General features: G+C 39.0%; 1 protein-coding gene across 1 annotated transcript; it reads right to left on the reverse strand.

The window, feature by feature from the left end:
- Window positions 1-5,141: 5,141 nt before the first annotated feature.
- LOC124644646 (ruvB-like 2) lies at window positions 5,142-17,945 on the reverse strand. Its single transcript, XM_047184138.1, has 12 exons — window positions 17,807-17,945; window positions 17,346-17,532; window positions 16,101-16,217; window positions 15,092-15,173; window positions 14,466-14,628; window positions 13,113-13,209; window positions 12,304-12,435; window positions 11,264-11,376; window positions 8,674-8,894; window positions 6,693-6,831; window positions 5,906-6,017; window positions 5,142-5,330 (listed from the first exon to the last, which is right to left on the reverse strand). Exons 1-12 carry the CDS (start codon window positions 17,810-17,812, stop codon window positions 5,299-5,301), a joined length of 1,401 nt encoding a protein of 466 aa, XP_047040094.1. The 5' UTR covers window positions 17,813-17,945; the 3' UTR covers window positions 5,142-5,298.
- Between the last annotated feature and the right edge of the window lie 1,152 nt (window positions 17,946-19,097).

A 19,097-nucleotide genomic window follows, 5' to 3' on the forward strand; every position in this document is an offset into this window, starting at 1 on the left:
GTTTTATTTGTATTTTTTTATATCCAAAAGGCTTCAAACTACTGAACTTTGACTGTATCTATGGAAGCTAAGCTACTCCCGAGTAAGCCAGCCGCTGGACTTATAGTAACATTGAGCAAGATTACAGTAGAAAATATTGCGCAATAAAAATTATGTCGCTAAAATCATTGCGCAGTCTTGAATATTAACCCAAAATGCTTTGAATCTACTTAACTGATATCAACAATTCTATCACTGTTATTAAACTACATAATCCCCTAGTAATTTATCCGACTACGGGAAGTACTTCCTCCGACTATAAAAAAGAGCTTGTAAAGAAACATACTTGTTTTGTCATAAAAGACTCTGAAAAGAGTGATAATGATGGGATATAAGACAGCTAGTAGCTGTAACTGTAGTACAGAATGCACGTGCTAGCGCGTCACAGCGGCGCGACACACGCGTGCGGCGCGCGGTTCAGCTGGCTGTCGTGTCTGTCGCGCCACTGCCGCAACCTGCATCCCAGACACAGCAATGTCAGCGCTTAGAATAGTGTGTTTTCAATAAAATGTAAAAATAAAGATGGCGTCTTAATATAACAAAAAAAAGAATTTTTCTTTTGTTTCAAAGTGCCTACTAAATCTATTTGAAAAATAATTTCACTGTTTAGCTTAAAGCTAAACTATCCCCAAGTAAAGCGGTTCTTAGACCAAGATGTGACAAAAAGTTTCAAAAGTACTAAATCTATTTGAAAAATAATTTCACTGTTTAGAAGCTAAATTATCCCAGAGTAAAGCAGTCCCTAGACTAGACCTATAGTAAAGTGAAATATTTCCATATCAACTCTGCATTGTCTAAGGAGCGCCTAACATGGGCTTTTATAGTCAGATATTATTCACTCTTGAGTATTTCGCCCTGCCAGTATCTCGGTAATTACCATCTGATAATTAGGATATCGGTTCGCTTGCCCACATAACGTCTTACTCCCGTTCCAAACACTCACCGTTTCCCGCCAACTGGCCAGAGTATAGTATGCACTCTCCACGTCTATGCGACATCGAGACGACAGGCAGCGGCGGCCCTAGCCATTGCGAGGCTGCGTGCGGCAGGTATATGCGAGGCCCTTTGTCCTATGTGAAAAGTATGTATTGCGAGAGTAAGCTGGTGTTTTGATTTAGCTAAACGTCATGTATGAGTAGAAATGGTCAAGTTAAACAAATTAATAAAATTTTATTTTTACTACAGTTTATATTTAAAGAATCACAAAAAATAAAACAAGTGGAAAGTAAAGCACCCGCGAGCGTAGCGAGCCCAAAAATTTTTGAGGTTTGGGTCACCAAAGCACGTTAACTTCTATAACAAACAACAGTTCAAGGTGAAGTCGCGAGCGTAGCGAGCGCGAAAATTTTTGAGTTTTGGGACATAAAAGTTCTCTAATCAATTAAGAAGGAAAGGTACTGTTAGGTGAACAGCCGCGAGCGTAGCGAGCGCGAATTTTTTTTAATTGTTTGTTTAAGGACTCTCAAATTAAACTCAAATTAAGCAAATATAAAAAAAATCCATGACTGGATTGAGAGCCTGTTGTGGGTTGTAGCGCGAGGCCCTGTGCGAGGGCACAGTTCGCACTGTACCCCTAGGGCCGCCACGGCCGCCACTGACGACAGGTATCGGTGATTATACAGTACACTACAGCAAGCTCTATATACATAATTATGGTGGTATGGTGGTGGAGTCGTGGTGGCCTAGTGGGTAAAGAACCAACCTCTCGTGTGCGTTCGCGCAGCGGAATGTTGTTGAATTTAAAGATTTTAATTATGCAGATAATTAGTGTAAGACGTCCGATAATTGTGTATGGTAAATAAAAATTTGTGTATGCAGCCATTGTGGAGAAATTCACCAAAAACAGATTCCGCTGGGCGAACGTTGGCGAACGTTGTCCTGGCGGAACTTTTTTTAATCCATAGACTTTAGAAGAAAAGAGATGTGTCCGAAAATTAGTGTGTATTTGTGTATAATTGATTATGTATGAATGAAATCAGTGCATGCATAAACTTCGGAGAAATTCAAGTTTCCGCTACGCGAACGTTTGGCCATTAGCTAGTTTTCATATAAAGTGCTTACATAGAGAGCTGTAGATTTTTACATACGTTGTTTTGAATTTGTTTATATTTGTTTAAAAAACAGATTTAGAAAAAGTCGTAGGGTTTAAAAGATAAAAATATAAACGTAAAATACACTTATTAGGTCTTAGTTCTTAAAGTATGCAGTTTGGGGTCTAGATTTTCACGTTTACACAAACCTTGTAAGTGTCTCCAACATGTTGCCAAGTATCAATGATGTTCCGTTAGTAATTAAAAAGTTATAGGATATTTTACCATGAATAGATCACTGTTTACAAAGCAGTCGAATATCACGACGTTCTAAAGGAATTGCATGGTAAAATGTATGCCAATAATTAGTTTAATCATTCAACTATTCACTTGCAAAATTTCATGTCATTAAATTCAGTAATTAAAGAAAGACAATTATAATACTGACGGAGCATCGAAAACCTACATAATCCGACCAAGTTCGGATAGCTACAAAAAAGCGGCCGTGCCATATGTCTAAGAAACGTTCTTAACTTTAGCTTTGAATACTTGTAGTTTGCAGTCTGTACACAAGCATATTACCTATCTTAGCTCTTAGCCCACAACCCGCATTAAAGGTACCAAAATAAAACACAAACTCAAGTTAAAATAACCATTTACTTAACATAATACATAACTGTTATCACGCTATCTCTACATTACATTTGCCTAAGCTTGTGTTTATTACGCTTATTCCTTAGTTCTGTAGTTCTTGATGTTGCAGAGCACCCAGGCGGGGACGATAGACCAGCCGACCACCATGGCGCTGATGAGGACTACCATCTCCTGAAAAATTGAAACACGGAAATGTTTAGAATTGTATACATTAATTTAATTGTTAACACAGTTGCATTAAAATTGTTTTCTTGCACTGTATAACTGTCTCCAGGGATAACTGAAAGGAATCTATTATAAACACTTTCTTCTTCACCTTTTTGAAATATTTGGTTTGCCAACAGAAGCTATACAATTACCTACATTCATATAACCTCTAGCTACTAGGAACTACTTGTTACTATACTCTATCCACGGAAGCAAGAGCTAGAAGGTAAACAAAGAATGACACTTTTTCAAGATGGCGGTATAGCCCGACCGATGACAAAACGTCACATTTTTGTGTAAAATGTTCGCAGTATCTGTGATTTTGTCATCGGTCGGGTTATACCGCCATCTTGAAAAAGTGTCATTCTTTGTTTACCTTTTAGCTCTTGCTTCCGTGGATAGAGTATAGCAAATTTCCTCTAAATCTATCCAGCTATTTATGCATGATAAAGAACTAACTTTCTCATTTATGAGTTGAGGTCAGATAGGCAGTCGCTCCTTGTGGCACACTGGTACTCAGCTGCATCTGATTAGACTGGAAGCCGACCCCAACATAGTTGGGAAAAAGGCTAGGCAGGCTGTACATAGACAACTTAAAACTTGATATAGGAATGTATTGATATGGTTAAATTGAATTGTTCAAATAATTGCACTCAGAATAGACATGACAAAGACGTTGACAATGATACATACAAGATTATGTACGAAAAACTCATCCTTGTCAGTTGGGCAAAATATCTAATTTCAGATTGTTTACCACCATATTAGAAGTGTTGAAAAAACAAATAGGTACATATAGGTTCAAACTTATTAGTTTTATTTGCTTTTATTATTCGAACAAAGGACTAAAAAGTAAAACTAATGTAGAGTTAATTTAAACCAATTACTTACTTATTTTTTCAAATTCCAAAGGGCTTGGTTTACCTTGCTATCATAGATAACCTATATTTTCCTGAACCAATTACGTAATTCAGAATTTGTTTATTAATGCTTTTTAAAGTTCAATTTGTCAATGAAAGACAAGAATAACTCTTTTTGGGCATTAAAAATTAATATTGAGTGGAGTGATATGATTTTTATATATGAGGAAATGAAAAAAATATACTTACGCCAGTGGACACCTTGTTCCTAGCGGGAGTGGCGATCACGCTCATGTTCCTGGTCTGAGCAACATTTTTAAGGATTTGGGCATTGGCTTTGAAAAGGCTCCTGGCAGCGAACATCTTGATTTTAATGATTTTTTGTCTTGAAAAAATGCGATCAAAATTCTTCACTACAAAGTGACAATTAGATTGACGTTTTAAAAATCAATCGTAGTTTAGAGATGTGATAAGTGATCGTGGATTTAGTCGATTCGAGAGACTTACCTTAGTCGATTTTGAGATTAACCAATTCTTAATATTTTATTTGGGGTTCCATTAGGGTGCTTACATAAAGAAACAGGTTACCGGTACAGACAAACCTGTACGGGAAGGTACCGATCAGTGCAGGTATAATATTTCAATATAGTCCTATTGAAACAGAAACAGGTTTATCTGTTTCTTTATAAGTGAGTGAATAGGATTGTATTGAAATATTATACCTGCACTGATCGGTACCTACCCGTACAGGTTTGTCTGTACCGGTAACCTGTTTCTTTATGTAAGTACCCTTAGACTAGAAGAAAAATGTTGGAATAGAAAAATATTTCGTTCCGTAAGAAAAATAATTACAAATGCTTTTAAATAAATCAAGAAAACGTTTAATAAAGCGGTAAATTCTTAAGCGAACCTATTTAATTTTAGTTACTTGTATATATTCCGAAATCCCTTTACATGAGTGTTTTTTCCTAAAATCAGTAAAATTGATTTTGAAAAAGCCTTTTTTTCCCGATTCAACTAAAATTTCCTTCTAATTAGTACGAACTGGAACATCCCTAATATAATGTTGCCAGTTTACTTATAACGTTTATACCATTTAGAAAACTGTAGGACACATTTTATTTTCAGTTGTTCATTTCAAAAACTTCGTTCATTAATTACGAAATAAGACGAGACGTCTGACATCTTTGAGATTATGGTCTAAGACCACCATACCTTGGGCTGCGGGTTGTTCGAAAGAGTTACCGCGGCCCTGGTACATAACAAGCCTACGACGGAACACGACGGTTTTTAGTCAGTAAGAGTCTGTCACTCCCTCACCGCTCTCAGTCGGTTAAAAAAAAACAACGCATAGGTACATTGAGACATTTATTTAATAAAACTTACATAATAAACCTTAAAAAGTAACTTAAAGTACGTCTTCTAGTAGAACCAAACTGACTTGTCGAGTCAATTACTATTAATAATTACTTTTAAAGCAAATACATTTGGAATAGTTAAGTGCTGTTTTACTGGGAGACTTCCATTAATTGTGGGGCGTCTGAAACAAGACAATTGATAATTAAAAAAGCTTGTAAAAACATAAATATTTTTTGTACATAATTTTACATGTTTTATTTTAATTTCAGGGGGTATCAACGAAACACAATTTCATAGATAGATAATTCTAAAAATATAGTATGAACAAATAACTCGTATTATTATAAGACTGTGTGTTAATCGCTATTTGTCATAATAGTCTGAGAAGGGACATAAGCTATTTTTTATCCGGGTGCGGGAAGTAGTTCCCTTGGATTTCCGGTGGTGGTGAACAGCTAGTACTGATTTCCAGTTCTTTAGTTAAACAAGCACTAGACAAAAATTACTTCAAAATTACCGAATTTAACAATGAATGAGGTAATCATTTCGAATGTATTTTTTACATGTAACCTCACGCTTTTTACACCAACAACTTTATTTGTCAAAAATACAAAAACAGCATTTCTTTTTTCTTTATATTGTCTTTCATTAATTTAGGGGCTTTTGGTCACAATAAAACAATGCCAGCTCCATACAAAAAGCTGTTATGTTTTCTACCAAATCTACTAACAAATTTTGTGCACCAGTAACACTCACCCCCAGAGCCGTCGTTGAACATGAACTCGTCCTGATACTCCTTAAGGAACTGCTCCGAGCGATGCTCGTCCAGAAACAGAGAGTAGACTTTCTTCACGTCTTCCATGCTCACCTGTTAGGAAGAAAATCAATTATATTGTGTCTTTTTATTCATAATTAACAGCCTTGATAAAAAAACTTAAGCGTCTATTGAACACTTGTCTAAAAAAATGTGTCTGCAAACGAACCTTATTTCAACGTCATAATCTGAACTTTTTTAAACCAGTGTTCAACAGACGTTTAATAGTTTTTGTGGTACGACGTAACAGTTTTACCGCGGATTCACCCGCGTCCCATGGGAACTACCGCCCATCATCATCTTCTCCAGAGCCCATTTGCCGACTATGTTGGGGTCGGCTTCCAGTCTAACCGGATGCAGCTGAGTACCAGTGCTTTACAAGGAGCGACTGCCGCCTATCTGACCTCCTCAACCCAGTTACCCGGGCCAGCTTAAGACTTGTTGTCACACTTACTGGCTCCTGACTACCCGTAACGACTGCCAAGGATGTTCAATGAAAGTGAGTAGCTTAAATAAATGAATATATATAAAAATGAATTCCTATATCCCTTGGTCACGCCATCACACGATTAAGCTGAAAATTAGACGGGAGGTAGCTTACACCCGGGGGTAGGACATAGCATAGTTTTTGTTAGGTACCATCCGGCTACGGGAAGCAGTTTTCTCGGGACGTGGGTGAAACCGCGGGCTGAAGCTAGTTGTAAATAATATAATTAAGTATTAACAAACCTCAGTAGCCTTCCTGCGTTTAGCTACAAGCGACGCAGTAGTAATCAGTTGTATGGCGTATCGGAGCGAGGTCTCGGTAGCCACTCGAGTCAGTACCGTTAGAGCGTCACTCGACATCTGACAGTCCTCTTCTTCGCATCTGGATAAAAAAGTTAAATTATTAAGTACTTATATCGTAACCTCCCCACTCAGAGACATTTAATGATTTCTTAAGTCACTCCTTAGTGACGGATGCCCATTTTCACCAACAATCTCTTAATCTAAGTGCCACTTAGAATAAGGGCTCTCCCAATTTTGACTTAAATAACTATGGATAAGGGATACCTAAACTTTGGTGAAAACGAAATTCTTATTAAGTGTTCCGTAAATGCTCTTAGGGGATCCCTTAATTTAGGTATTTGTTGGTGAAAATAGGCAGGAATGTCATACAAATCCTTCACTAGGGAATGGCTTAAGTAACCATTCAATGTCTCTGAGTGGGGAGGTAAGTATACTAAAAGAGAATTGAGGTTAAGAAGGTCAGATAGGCAGTCGCTTCTTGTAAAGCACTGGTACTCAGCTGCATCCGGTTAGACTGGAAGCCGACCCCAACATAGTTGGGAAAAAGGCTAGGAGGATGATGAGTATACGAAAAAATTATAATAAGAAAGTTGCCCATAAAATTATTTCAGGACTCATGAATGTAGGTTCCTTACAGTTTTCTATAGAACCGAAGAAAATATAAATTAACTTAACTAAAACTAAACTAAAATATTTATTAAATTCTAGTAACAGAAATACATAATTTCGGTAAGTTTTGGCAATCAACTTTCTGTCATGATTTCAGTATATAACATGGTCCTATTTTTACCCTTTGGATACGGAACCTTAAAAACAAGCAAAAATATTTGTTTGGTGTACGGGAGTCCCCTAAAATAGCCATTTTGATGTCTATGTCTGTCTGTTTGGGCTACCAAACTCCAAAAAACTAGACCAACACCAATATTTCTACCAAAAAAGAATTATTATTAAAAAAACAAAATACCCGACTGCACACTAAAAAAAGAGTAAAACAAGCCCCACAATAATATTTAATTTATAAATATTGATGGAAAGCATCGCAGGCGGGGACCAACAGAGGCTTATTTATAGTCATTTCGGTTGTGCACCATTTAGCAGAATTTTCGTTGGTGGCGGTCAAGGTGGTCCCCGCCTGCGATGCTTTCCATCAATATTTATAAATTAAATATTATTGTGGGGCTTGTTTTACTCTTTTTTTAGTGTGCAGTCGGGTATTTTGTTTTTTTAATAATAATTCTTTTATTTATAACTTTTTAGCTGTTTTTATTTAACGAAAATGTTGTAGATGTAGAAGACTATGTATATGTAAGTACCATTTTAAATTATTTCGACGACATTTGGCTTTAGATTACGAGTGATGTTACTCCGCAACATAAATTTACCGCCAATCTGGACTGTTGGTAGTGAAGAAGAAAAAGAATTAGGTGAGTCATTACTGCTGAAGACCGTCAACGACGTGTGCCCTTATGCGTGTGCCCCCATTCGGGCTGTATACTCGAGCATATCCCCCTCCGCACCGCGCCGCGCGCCGCATGCCAGGCCACGCCCTATCTTTTTGCTTGCTAACGCATGAGTTGCTTTGCGTTGACGCAGAATTAACATGTTCCCGTGGGAATTTTGAGAAAAAACGTATCCTATATTAATTATTACTCCCGTGATTGAAATGAATCTAATGATACCGCATACATATTTTTTTAAAGGGTAATTTAGAAAAAATATCCCGTGGGACTTTTAGGATAAAATGTATCCTATGACACTCCCGTAATCAAGACAAATCTAACGATACCTCATACATCAAAATCCATCAAGCCGTTTAGGCTACAGGAGGTCACAAAGGAACAGACATACATACATACTTACATACACTCGAAAAACATTACCCTCCTTCTTTGGCAGTCGGGTAAAAATACTACCAACATACCTGATATTAAGTATTTCCCTTAACTCCTGATGTGAATACGGCGAAGTAGGCACGATGATCATCCTATCGAGCAAATCCAGCGGAATTCCGTGCGGGGATCGGTAATTAGTGCCGCGGATGCGCGTAATACCGCGGTTAGTCGCCATGATGACGACGGGCGCGGTGTCCGACTCTAACGCGCGGTTTAGGTACGAGAAGCACTCTATGTCCAACATGTGAGCCTGCAAATGTGAAGAAAAGTAATTTATAGAACCTTTTTACAAAAAAAACTCGACTCCCAAAAACACTGAAAGCAAAAAAAAACCCGGCCAAGTGCGAGTCGGACTCGCGCACGAAGGGTTCCGTACCATTATTTATAAAACGGACAACAAAAATCACGTTTGTTGTATGGGAGCCCCCCAAAATATTTATTGTATTCTAGTGTTCAGTATTTATTGTCATAGTGGCAACAGAAGTACATCATCTGTAAAAATTTCAACTCTCTAACTATCACGGTTCATGAGATACAGCCTGGTGACAGACGGACGGACGGACAGAGGAGCGAAAACAATAGGGTCCCGTTTTACCATTTGGGTATGGAACCCTGAAAAAACAATTCTTAGGTGCATCGGCCTAGAAGTCAGTGTCTAATGGATGTACCTAAGTTTATTTCGCCACCGACTTCTAGGCCGATGTACCTAAGAATTGTATTTTTTCTTTTCAGTGTTTTTGGGAGTCGGTTCTTTTTTGGAAAAAGTTTTTTATTTGTAGCTTTTCAGTGACAAGCATAGTTGTCACTATCCGCATAAGTGGAAAGTTCTCATCAATACGAATAATATAAGCCCAAACACGAGGTAGTTCACGTATTCAGTTGTCAAGTTCCCTCGACCTTCTCTTGTCTCCATCATCAGGTCAGCTCCAAACCTTTACCATTGCATAGTGTTATCGGACATACGCCTTAGTGTCAAGTTTTTGCCCTACGTATGCCTACAATTTTCGAAAGTTGCCCTCGATTTCTCAGGGTTTCCATCATCAGATCCTGACCTGATGATTATGGGACCACCTGGGAGGTGAACCCTATCAAACAAAAAAAAAAAATTGCGAATCGGTCCGATGAAGATCGGTAGACATACATAAAAAAAAAGTTCCCGACGAATTGAAAACCTCCTCTTTTTTGGGAAGTCTAACCGACTTCCCTCACCTCACGTTGAACTCTTTTCAGCGTGAGAAGAATCTGCTCTCCTCTCTGAGCCGGTCTGTGTGAACGGACCTTTAGTTTAGTAGTTCATGTAGTTTTTTCACATTTTCAATAATAATTTGAAATTACCCAAGGAACTCTCTAGGAACATAAAGAGGAATCATTTTTGCGTTTCGAAATAGATTCCCCGGCATGAACTGAAATTGAGGGAAAATGGCTAGAATCGAATCATACTGAAATATTTTGTTTGCGAATAATAGTTGCAAATCGCTTTGTGGGTTTTCTTAAGCTTTCACAAAGCAGCCCGTTCTGGAAGTGATTGATTCACCCGAGCATCGGAGAGCACGTAAATGTCGGTCCTGCTTGTGATCTCTCTCCGGTGGTCTTGGCTTGTCGTCCCATCGCGCCATGAGAGTGAAGGAATAGTGAGTGCACCGCAGTCCAAGCAAATGCTTGTGCACTATAATATGTCCTGTGCAGCAGCTGGCTGATCTCCTTAAATGAGAACAGCCGCCGTGGCCGAAATCGGCCGTGGACGCCATTATTTAGTTTGCACCCACCAATGCTTTCACGACATCATCCAAAGAGGGGCTGGTAGAGAACCCTTAAGGTGTTGAGTCACATCCCGTCCATCGTATTTTGTGCGCAAGAAGTCCCAACTCATATTAAAAAAGCGAAAGTAACTCTGTCTGTGATTGTATTTCATGTTTCTCCTTCTACCCACTTCTTGTTTTGTTTTATTTTTCTTATTGTGTATCTTTGTGGTGTCTTTTTGTTTGTCTATCTATCTATCTATCTGTCTGTCTGTCTTTTCGTCGATTTGTGTGAAATTTGGTACATAAATACACATAGTTTAACAAAAATAAAATTTATTCCGGACATACAGCGCCATCTATGAGGCTCTAGACAGATGGACTGCATTTCGACTGCAGTTGACACGACTGCAATAGAACTGCAAATCATCTTCAGAACACGACTGCACGCCGACTACATCCCAACTGCAATCGGACTGCACGTTTGATTTGCAGTTCTATTGTAGTCGTGTCAACTGCATTCAAACTGCCCCTGAACTGCAAATTGCAGTTGGATTGCAGTCGAAATGCATTCCGTCTGTCTAGAGCCTTAGTCAAACCAAAAATCTGCCGGAAGTCACTATCCCATGCGAACGAAGTCGCGTGCAAAGGCTAGTCTATACTAATATTATAAAGAGGAAAACTTTGTTTGTTTGGTTGTAATGGATAAACTCAAAAACTACTGGACCGATTTTAAATATTCTTTCACCATTAGAAAGCTATATTATCTGCGAGCAACGTAGGCCATATTTTATCCCGGTGCGGGCAGTAGCTCCCACGGGATGCGGGTGAAACCGCTGGCAGAAGCTAGTAAATAAATAATTCGTATACATAGACTGACCTCGTCTATGAACAGTACTCCGGGTATCATCTCGGATTTGCCCTCCTCGCGCCACTCCGCCACTCGGCTGTTGATCTGCTCGCGGATCTCAGACTTAATCTCACCGGTGTCACCTGTAGAATAAAGTAAAATAGATATTTATATCGGGAAATTATTTGAAAACTAGAAATATGGTAAGTAGAGGTTATAATAAAGTGTAGGGATTGCTATACTTATGCATGTTTGTTACTCTTTCAGGCAAAAGGCTACAATTTTGATACTTTTGATGAAACTTAGCAGTATACATTGTATATCAGAATATCATAGGTATATAAGGCTTTAAGGTACGTTTCGATCAATCGTAAAGTAAGCGGTGACCATCTTGGTGTGCAACAGAATGGCTTATCTCTCACATTATTATCCCTCGAATACATAGAGAGAGTTGCTACCTAATTGCTACCAGTTGCCATTAGTTGCTATCAATTGCTATCCCCGTAGTTTTGAAGTTAAAACAACCACGAAAGATCTCTGGTCTCTCTAACTGTTTTTCTAACCAAGAGTTGCTACCTAATTGCTACCTTCCAATATTTTTTAGCCCACATAGATTTCAGGGTTATGAATGTATGTATTTTTGTATTTATCAAGATAATAATAAGTAACTTCTTTCTTTCTCTTTCTTTCTCTGAGAAAGAGAAACAAATAAAATATCTTGACTTAGCGCACGAGGTTGTCGCCATGTGGGATGTCGACACGGCTGTTATTGTGCCGATTGTCATTACGGCCAATGGTCTAATAGCCAAGAGCCTCGACCAACACCTCAGGAGGCTCTCGTTAGGCGGCTGGATCAAGGGATTGATTCAGAAGGCAGTACTCCTTGATACGGCGCGTATTGTGAGGAAGTTTCTGTCTCTGGGACCCTAACCACCGGTACCTTGGACCCTGTGCCCGATATCGGTGGCAACCTATTTTTTATATTTTTGAATGTTTTTTATTTTTATATTTAATATTTAAAAATGTAAATTATATGTTCTAAATAAATAAATGACGGAGTAACTTCTTACCAGAGAACAGTGCGAGGAACCCGTGAGTCCTGGAATTGATGACATCTATCTCATGCAGGGTCACTGTGTGTACCACCTCCTTGCGTTTCTGAAGCTCGCCTTCCGGACATTGCACGAAACGGGCTTGTTGGCCTGCGAATATAATAATAGGATGTTTATTATTAAATATTTTATTTCTAGAAAAAAAAAATATAATAAAATTAGTAAAAATGTTAAATATTTTCTTACTAATATAATAAATTCTTATTTATTATTGTGCTTTTTTATATTTTTTTATATAATGACTAAGAGTTTGTAAACAAAACAATAGCAATAAAAATGGGTTGTTTAATAATAAAATTGTAAATAAATAATTCGACTGTTTGCTATATGGGAACTCCACAAAATACTTGTTTGATTAAAATTTTCAGTAAGTATTTCTTATAGTTAGTGGCAACAATAAATAGACCATGTGTGAACATTTCAACTGTCCAACGATCACGGGTAATAAGATACAGCCTCATGACAGATGGGCAAAAAAAAAACTTAGTTTAGTTATCGGCACGAATCTTGAGCTCTGACCTACATCTGCGCAGAAGTGATTTATTAGCAAGGGACCAATCCCGAGTGACGGCTATGACGCGATGCGCTGCGGGCCAATCACCGCTTTAGCCCGCCCCCGCGCCTCACTTCATACCACAAAAGGGACGCAATAAATTACTTCTGAGCAGGTGAAGGTCAGAGCTCAAGATTCGTGCCGATAACTATAATAGGGGCCTGTTGTACACTTTCGATACGTAACTCTAAACATGTGATATGAGGTTTCATACCAGTAGCATCATAGTCTCTGGCTCGAGCGAAACTCCTGCCCAGCCTGTTGATCTTGCCGGTCGCCTTGTCTATGGTGACCACATCGCCTGCTTGCACCTGTAACAATATTATATCATTCATCTATAATATAAAAATGAATCGCAAAATGTGTTGGTAAGCGCATAACTCAACAACGCCTGGACCAATTTGGCTAATTATTTTTTTGTTGTGTTTGTTATTGTCAGGAGGAGGTTCTTATGAAAAAAAAAAAAAATAGGGTAAAGTAGAGAAGTCAGTTGACGGGAGCGAAGCTGCGGGCAAAAGCTTGTATAACAATAAATATATAAAGAATTAAGACAGTTAACTACAGTTAAGAGCTTAACCCAGGATTGGGTTCTCTTACAGTCAACCTTAAAGCCATAACCTTAAAGCCATAGCCTGTAGCACACCTCCGCTGCGAAACCCAAAGGGCGAAACCGCCATAGTTTCGCTGTGTGTGTCATTAAGATGAAGTATGTTGGAGACGGCTTTCAGACTAACTGGATGCAGCTGAGTACCAGTGTGCCACAAGGAGCGACTGCCTATCTGACCTCCTCAACCCAGTTACCCGGGCAACCCGATACCCCTTGGTTAGACTGGCGTCAGACTTACTGGCTTCTACGTAACCCGTAATAATACGTTCAAATTACATTCTGGACCAACTAATTTAACGTGCCTTGTCAGACTCTTATTGACTAAAACCCATCCCACCTTATTATAAAACGTGGTTTTAAGAATTATACGATTTAGTAATAGGTTTACCGTAAGTTGCACAAAGCTCCATTAAAGTTAAAGCTTCATTCAATGTATTGCTAAAACTTTTTCCCTCGTTGACAAAGAAAGAGACAGCAATAGATTTAAAGAAGCTGTAACTTTAATGGAGCTTTGTGCAACTGACGGTTAGTCCACTAACTTTGTTTGGGATGGTCGTTTAAAGTTGGCACTTTTTAAAAATCACGTTTTAAAATAAGGTGGATCATGTTCCGTCTCAAGCCCTTTAGCCGCAGCCCCGAAACCTTAAGCTACACCTAGTGTCTTCATTATATACCTTACCTATAGCTATTGGCTGGGGAGTTTGTTCCACCACTTCTCAGCAAAAACACATAGGAGGTGGTGAAGGGTGAGCGTTTTGAGGGCTGTCTTTTGTAAATTTTAGCAGACAAATTTGAATAAATGGTTTTTGATTTAAGCCTAACACCAGTCTAACCAAGGGGTAACTGGCTTGAGGGGTCAGATAGGCAGTCGCTCCTTGTGGCGCACTGGTACTCAGCTGGTTAGACTGGAAGCCGACGCCGACATAGTTGGGAAAAGGCTTGGGAGATGATGAGTAATACCTTCTCTTTAAGCAGCGAGTCGCACATCTTAGCCCCCATATCGTAGTTGGTCTCCATATCGGTGGTCTTCAGCGTGAGGCGGCCCACCCGAGCGCCGCCGCCCCCCGCCGCCCGTTCCACAGCCATCTCTACTACTTCGCCTTCGATTATTTCGGATTCTTCTCTGTATAATAAAGAAAAAGACATTTTATCAAAAAAAAGTAATTTATTCAAACTTGGCTGCAAAACAGCACTTTTCGAACGTCAAAAAAAATTACAAAAGACAGCCCCAAAAACGCCCACCCTTCACCACTTCCTATATTTAATAAGAAAGACAATAAATTTAATTGCATAAGTAATTTTTAAATTGGACTATAAAAACTCGCACACAAAGGGTTTCAGACCATTATCTACTTATATAATGAGCATAACCACAATAGTTAAATGGATACCCCCTAAAATACTAATTTTATTATTAGTTTTCAGTATTTGTCTAACTATGACAATTCATGAGTATCCGGTCACAGATGGACAGCGGTTCCGTTTTTCCTTTTGGGTACAGAACCATAAAAAATACAACAGCGGACTTAGTTTTAAACACATTTTATAAACTATCATTTATATAACAGTAGGATATTGTTACTCACTTTATTCTGACACCAATGGACTTCCTGATGGCTTGAGTTAGAGCTTCTGTCTTGCTCATCTCCAAAGAGAAAATCTCTGACCCTGGGAACAAAGAACTTTTACTAGAGATGTGTTGTACATTGCTATTGTTTTCAGTCTAACCAGATGGGTCACATGGAGTCTGCTTATTGATCCAAATTAAGCTGGAAATCATAAATTTTCGAACATTAGAATTACATGAGACAGCCAACAAAAAAACCCATCTTCACCACTTCCTATCTGACCTATTCAATTGATCCATATTTTCAAAAACAAACACAGCTTTTTCTTTGTACCCCAAAGGCTTCCAAACTCATCATCTCCTGAGCTGTTTGCCAAGTAAATGCAGCTGAGTACCAGTGTTTTAGAAGAAGCAACTGCCTATCTGACTTCAACCTAGTTATTTGGGCAACCCAGTAAGTACCCTTGGTAATCTGGACAAATTAATAAAAATACTGTCACTGTTGGGAAAAAAAGTCGTGGTGGCCTAGTGGGTAAAGGACCAATCTCTCAAGTATGAGGGCGCGGGTTCGATCCCAGGTCAGGCAAGTACCAATGCAACTTTTCTAAGTCTGTATGTACTTTCTAAGTATATCTTAGACACCATTGGCTGTGTTTCGGATGGCACGTTAAACTGTAGGTCCCGGCTGTCATTGAACATCCTTGGCAGTCGTTACGGGTAGTCAGAAGCCAGTAAGTCTGACACCAGTCTAACCAAGGGGTATCGGGTTGCCCGGGTAACTGGGTTGAGGAGGTCAGATAGGCAGTCGCTTCTTGTAAAGCACTGGTACTCAGCTGAATCCGGTTAGACTGGAAGCCGACCCCAACATGATTGGGAAAAAGGCTCGGAGGATGATGACTGTCACTGTTGGGAAGTCACACTATCCCAGAGTTACATAGGCTATATTTTGTCCATATCCAGGAAGATATTTTCCCCGGGACACCATGTAAACCACGGGCGAAAAGATGGTATGTATTAATGAAACTTACCAGCCATGCTTGTGAATGGAGTATCAGGGCCCAAGGCTTGTGCCAGACCCATGGCAATAGCTGTCTTGCCGGTACCAGGCTGTCCAGCCAGCAATACAGCTCTGCCTGCGATTTTACCTAGAAAGACAAGAGTGATACAAGATAAATTATCTTGCTACTACTAATATCAATTGTATGTACTTCCTAAGTATATCTTGGATCTCTGATAAAAAAGTGAAGGAAAACATCTTGAGGAAACTTAGACTATATAGTCTGAAATCACCAACCCGCATTGAGCAAGTGTGGTGACTAATGATCAATCTTTCTCCGTGTGAGAGGAGGCTGCAGCCAAGCAGTGGAACGATACAAAGGCTGTACTGGTAACAGTAAAAGAACTACTATCAATACAAAAGTAAATGAGGTACTTAGAATAGGACTTGGGAAGGGACATATATGACTTTTTGTCTGCGTGTAGAATGTGGTTTTGTCATGAATAGCCCTGTTTTCAGCTAAGCTATTTATTTAATTACTAAATGTATTCATAAGCAGAATATACAAAACCTATTATGACTATTTAGGTAAAAAATTATGGACAAATAGATTGATTTGTCTAATACATTTGTATATTGTTATGACCATTGTGTAACAGTTTCTTCAAGATAGTTTCTTCTCCATGTGAGAGGAGGCCTGTGCCCAGCAGTGGGACGATAAAAAGGCTGTAACAGTAACAGTAACAATATTATAGGAACCCCAGCGGGGCCCAGTAGGGCCAAGGCCTGCTGGGGCTGCGGGTTGTTTGAAAGAGTTACCACGGCCCTGGTACACAAAAGGCCTACAACAGAACACAACGGTTTTAGTCAGTGAGAGTCTGACACTCCCTCACCGCTGCTTACCCACAGAGGGAGGGGTCATTTGCTGATTTTTGACGTCATTAAAAAAAAAATTGATACAATATTATGATCCCCTAAGACGACCCACTGACCGATAGTTTGTGTTGATGAAGATGTTTGTTTGTCAATCAGTATTTAGATCTGTGAACGGGGGTAAACAGATGATGGGTGAACGGTTTTTGATGAAACTTGGCATTAACATTGCCTTCATAATATAAGTCAAAGTCAAAGTATTTTTTTGCACATGAATACAGTAGGTTTATAGTCTAGCAGTTGTTTCACTAGTAATAATGTTAAGTTGTTGGTGGAATCTAATCAAACATTTTCATCAAACAAGCCACACGTTGCCATAGCAACCAGTCAACTCCATAATTACCTTCTCGAATCATCTGTAGGACGACTCCAGCGGCCTTTCTCGCCATCTTCTGGCCGACCATGCCTTGAGACACGGCTCTTGGCTCCAAGGAGTCATCTAGACCCAATCCTCGGATATGAGAGTGAGCACCAATGCGTTCGATGCGTGTAATGGAACGCACCTCTTGAACTTGGGAGTGTGCTATCGACTATAAAGAGAAAAAAAGAGATTTAGGTAAGAATCATCTTCTCTCGAGTCTTTTCCCAACTATGTTGGGGTCGGCTTCCAGTCTAACCGGATGCAGATGAGTACCAGTGTGCCGCAAGGAGCGATTGCCTATCTGACCTCCTCAACCCAGTCGATATTCCATGTTTGAAATTTTAAAAAACATGAATTTCAAAAGTGAGGTTAAGTTTTAGTACCGGCTTGATAATCAAAAATGCTTTTTAAAAGTTTGTTTTAAGAATTGTTGTGGTACTTACAGCCATTTTTAAGGTCTAAACTTGTGGTTTATTCACTGATATTATATGTAAAATGTGATAAAACAAAAAACGCGTTCTCGGTCGCTATCGCTACCCAAACAAGAATGCTGTTGTTATGATGACATTGACAGAATTGATCAAGCGACAGCTTTGATAAAAAAAAAATCGTTTGGAAATGGTTAGTCTTTCACATTAATTTGGATTACCTAGCCTAGTTCTTTTGTGGTCAAAAATATAAAATTAAAATGCAGCTAAAAATAAAAACAGGTAAGTAAATACAATAATAGCAATTTATTTTTTATTTTCTTATTCAGTAAAATCTGTATTTGTGAAAAAAAAGTCTTATCAAGATTGTTTACTTTTTGTCAGCTGCAGGATTGTTCGCGCGAGTTACCGCGGCCCTGGGCCCTGGCCCTGACGCTTGCCTACACTGTAGGCCCCAGAAGGAACTTGGTGGGTTTTAGTCAGTAAGTCTGATAGTCCCTCACGCTGCACCCGCAAGGAGAGAAGTCAGGTATTGTTTGCATTAACATAAGTATCTGTTCAAATGGAGTTATAATATCCATCACGGGTACTCGTCTACTAGAAATACATGAGGAGGTGGTCGGAAATTTGGGTATATCGCATATCGCCATTTAAATTCGTCCATTAGTAAACAAGGTCTTATTTGACCCGATACAGTAGGTTCCTTAAACGCGCAATAATTTATGAACCGCACTGACCTTTTGCAAAATTAATGGTTTTTGGTCTGTAAAGGTGGTTAGGTAAATAAATAATGTATTCTGCGTTCGTAAATTAGATTGCGGGCTCCCCCTGGTTTTTTAAATACCTATTCGTAGAAAATATATTTGAAATTGCTAAGAAACACAGGGGTTTGATTCTGCTAATTTGAGTGACACACGATTGATATCCAACTAAGATTCAATCACGACTCAATTACGATTGAAGCGTAGGTGGCATTCCGCTATGCTTTCTTTTTAACCGACTTCCCAAAAAGGAGGAGGTTCTCAATTCGTCGGGATCTTTTTTTTTTTTTTTTTTTTTTTTTTTTTTTTTTTTTTATGTATGTTCACCGATTACTCAGAGACGCTTCGACCGATTTGCAAAATTTTTTTTTTGTTTGATAGGGTTTACCTCCCAGGTGGTCCCATAGTCACCAGGTCAGGATCTGATGATGGAAACCCTGAGAAATCGAGGGCAACTTTCGAAAATCGTAGGCATACGTAGGGTAAAAACTTGACACTAAGGCGCATGTCTGATAACACTATGCAATGGTGAAGGCTTGGAGCTG

This window comes from Helicoverpa zea, chromosome 30, assembly GCF_022581195.2.
Source record: "Helicoverpa zea isolate HzStark_Cry1AcR chromosome 30, ilHelZeax1.1, whole genome shotgun sequence".
Classification (NCBI taxonomy): domain Eukaryota; kingdom Metazoa; phylum Arthropoda; class Insecta; order Lepidoptera; family Noctuidae; genus Helicoverpa; species Helicoverpa zea.

Excerpts from the sequence above, each read along its gene's own strand:
- LOC124644646 (XM_047184138.1), bottom strand. Across the intron at positions 12,436-13,112 it reads CAGAGACTATGATGCTACTG|GCCAACAAGCCCGTTTCGTG; the intron begins GTATGAAACCTC and ends TTATATTCGCAG. Across the intron at positions 11,377-12,303 it reads GTTCCTCGCACTGTTCTCTG|GTGACACCGGTGAGATTAAG; the intron begins GTAAGAAGTTAC and ends TTTATTCTACAG.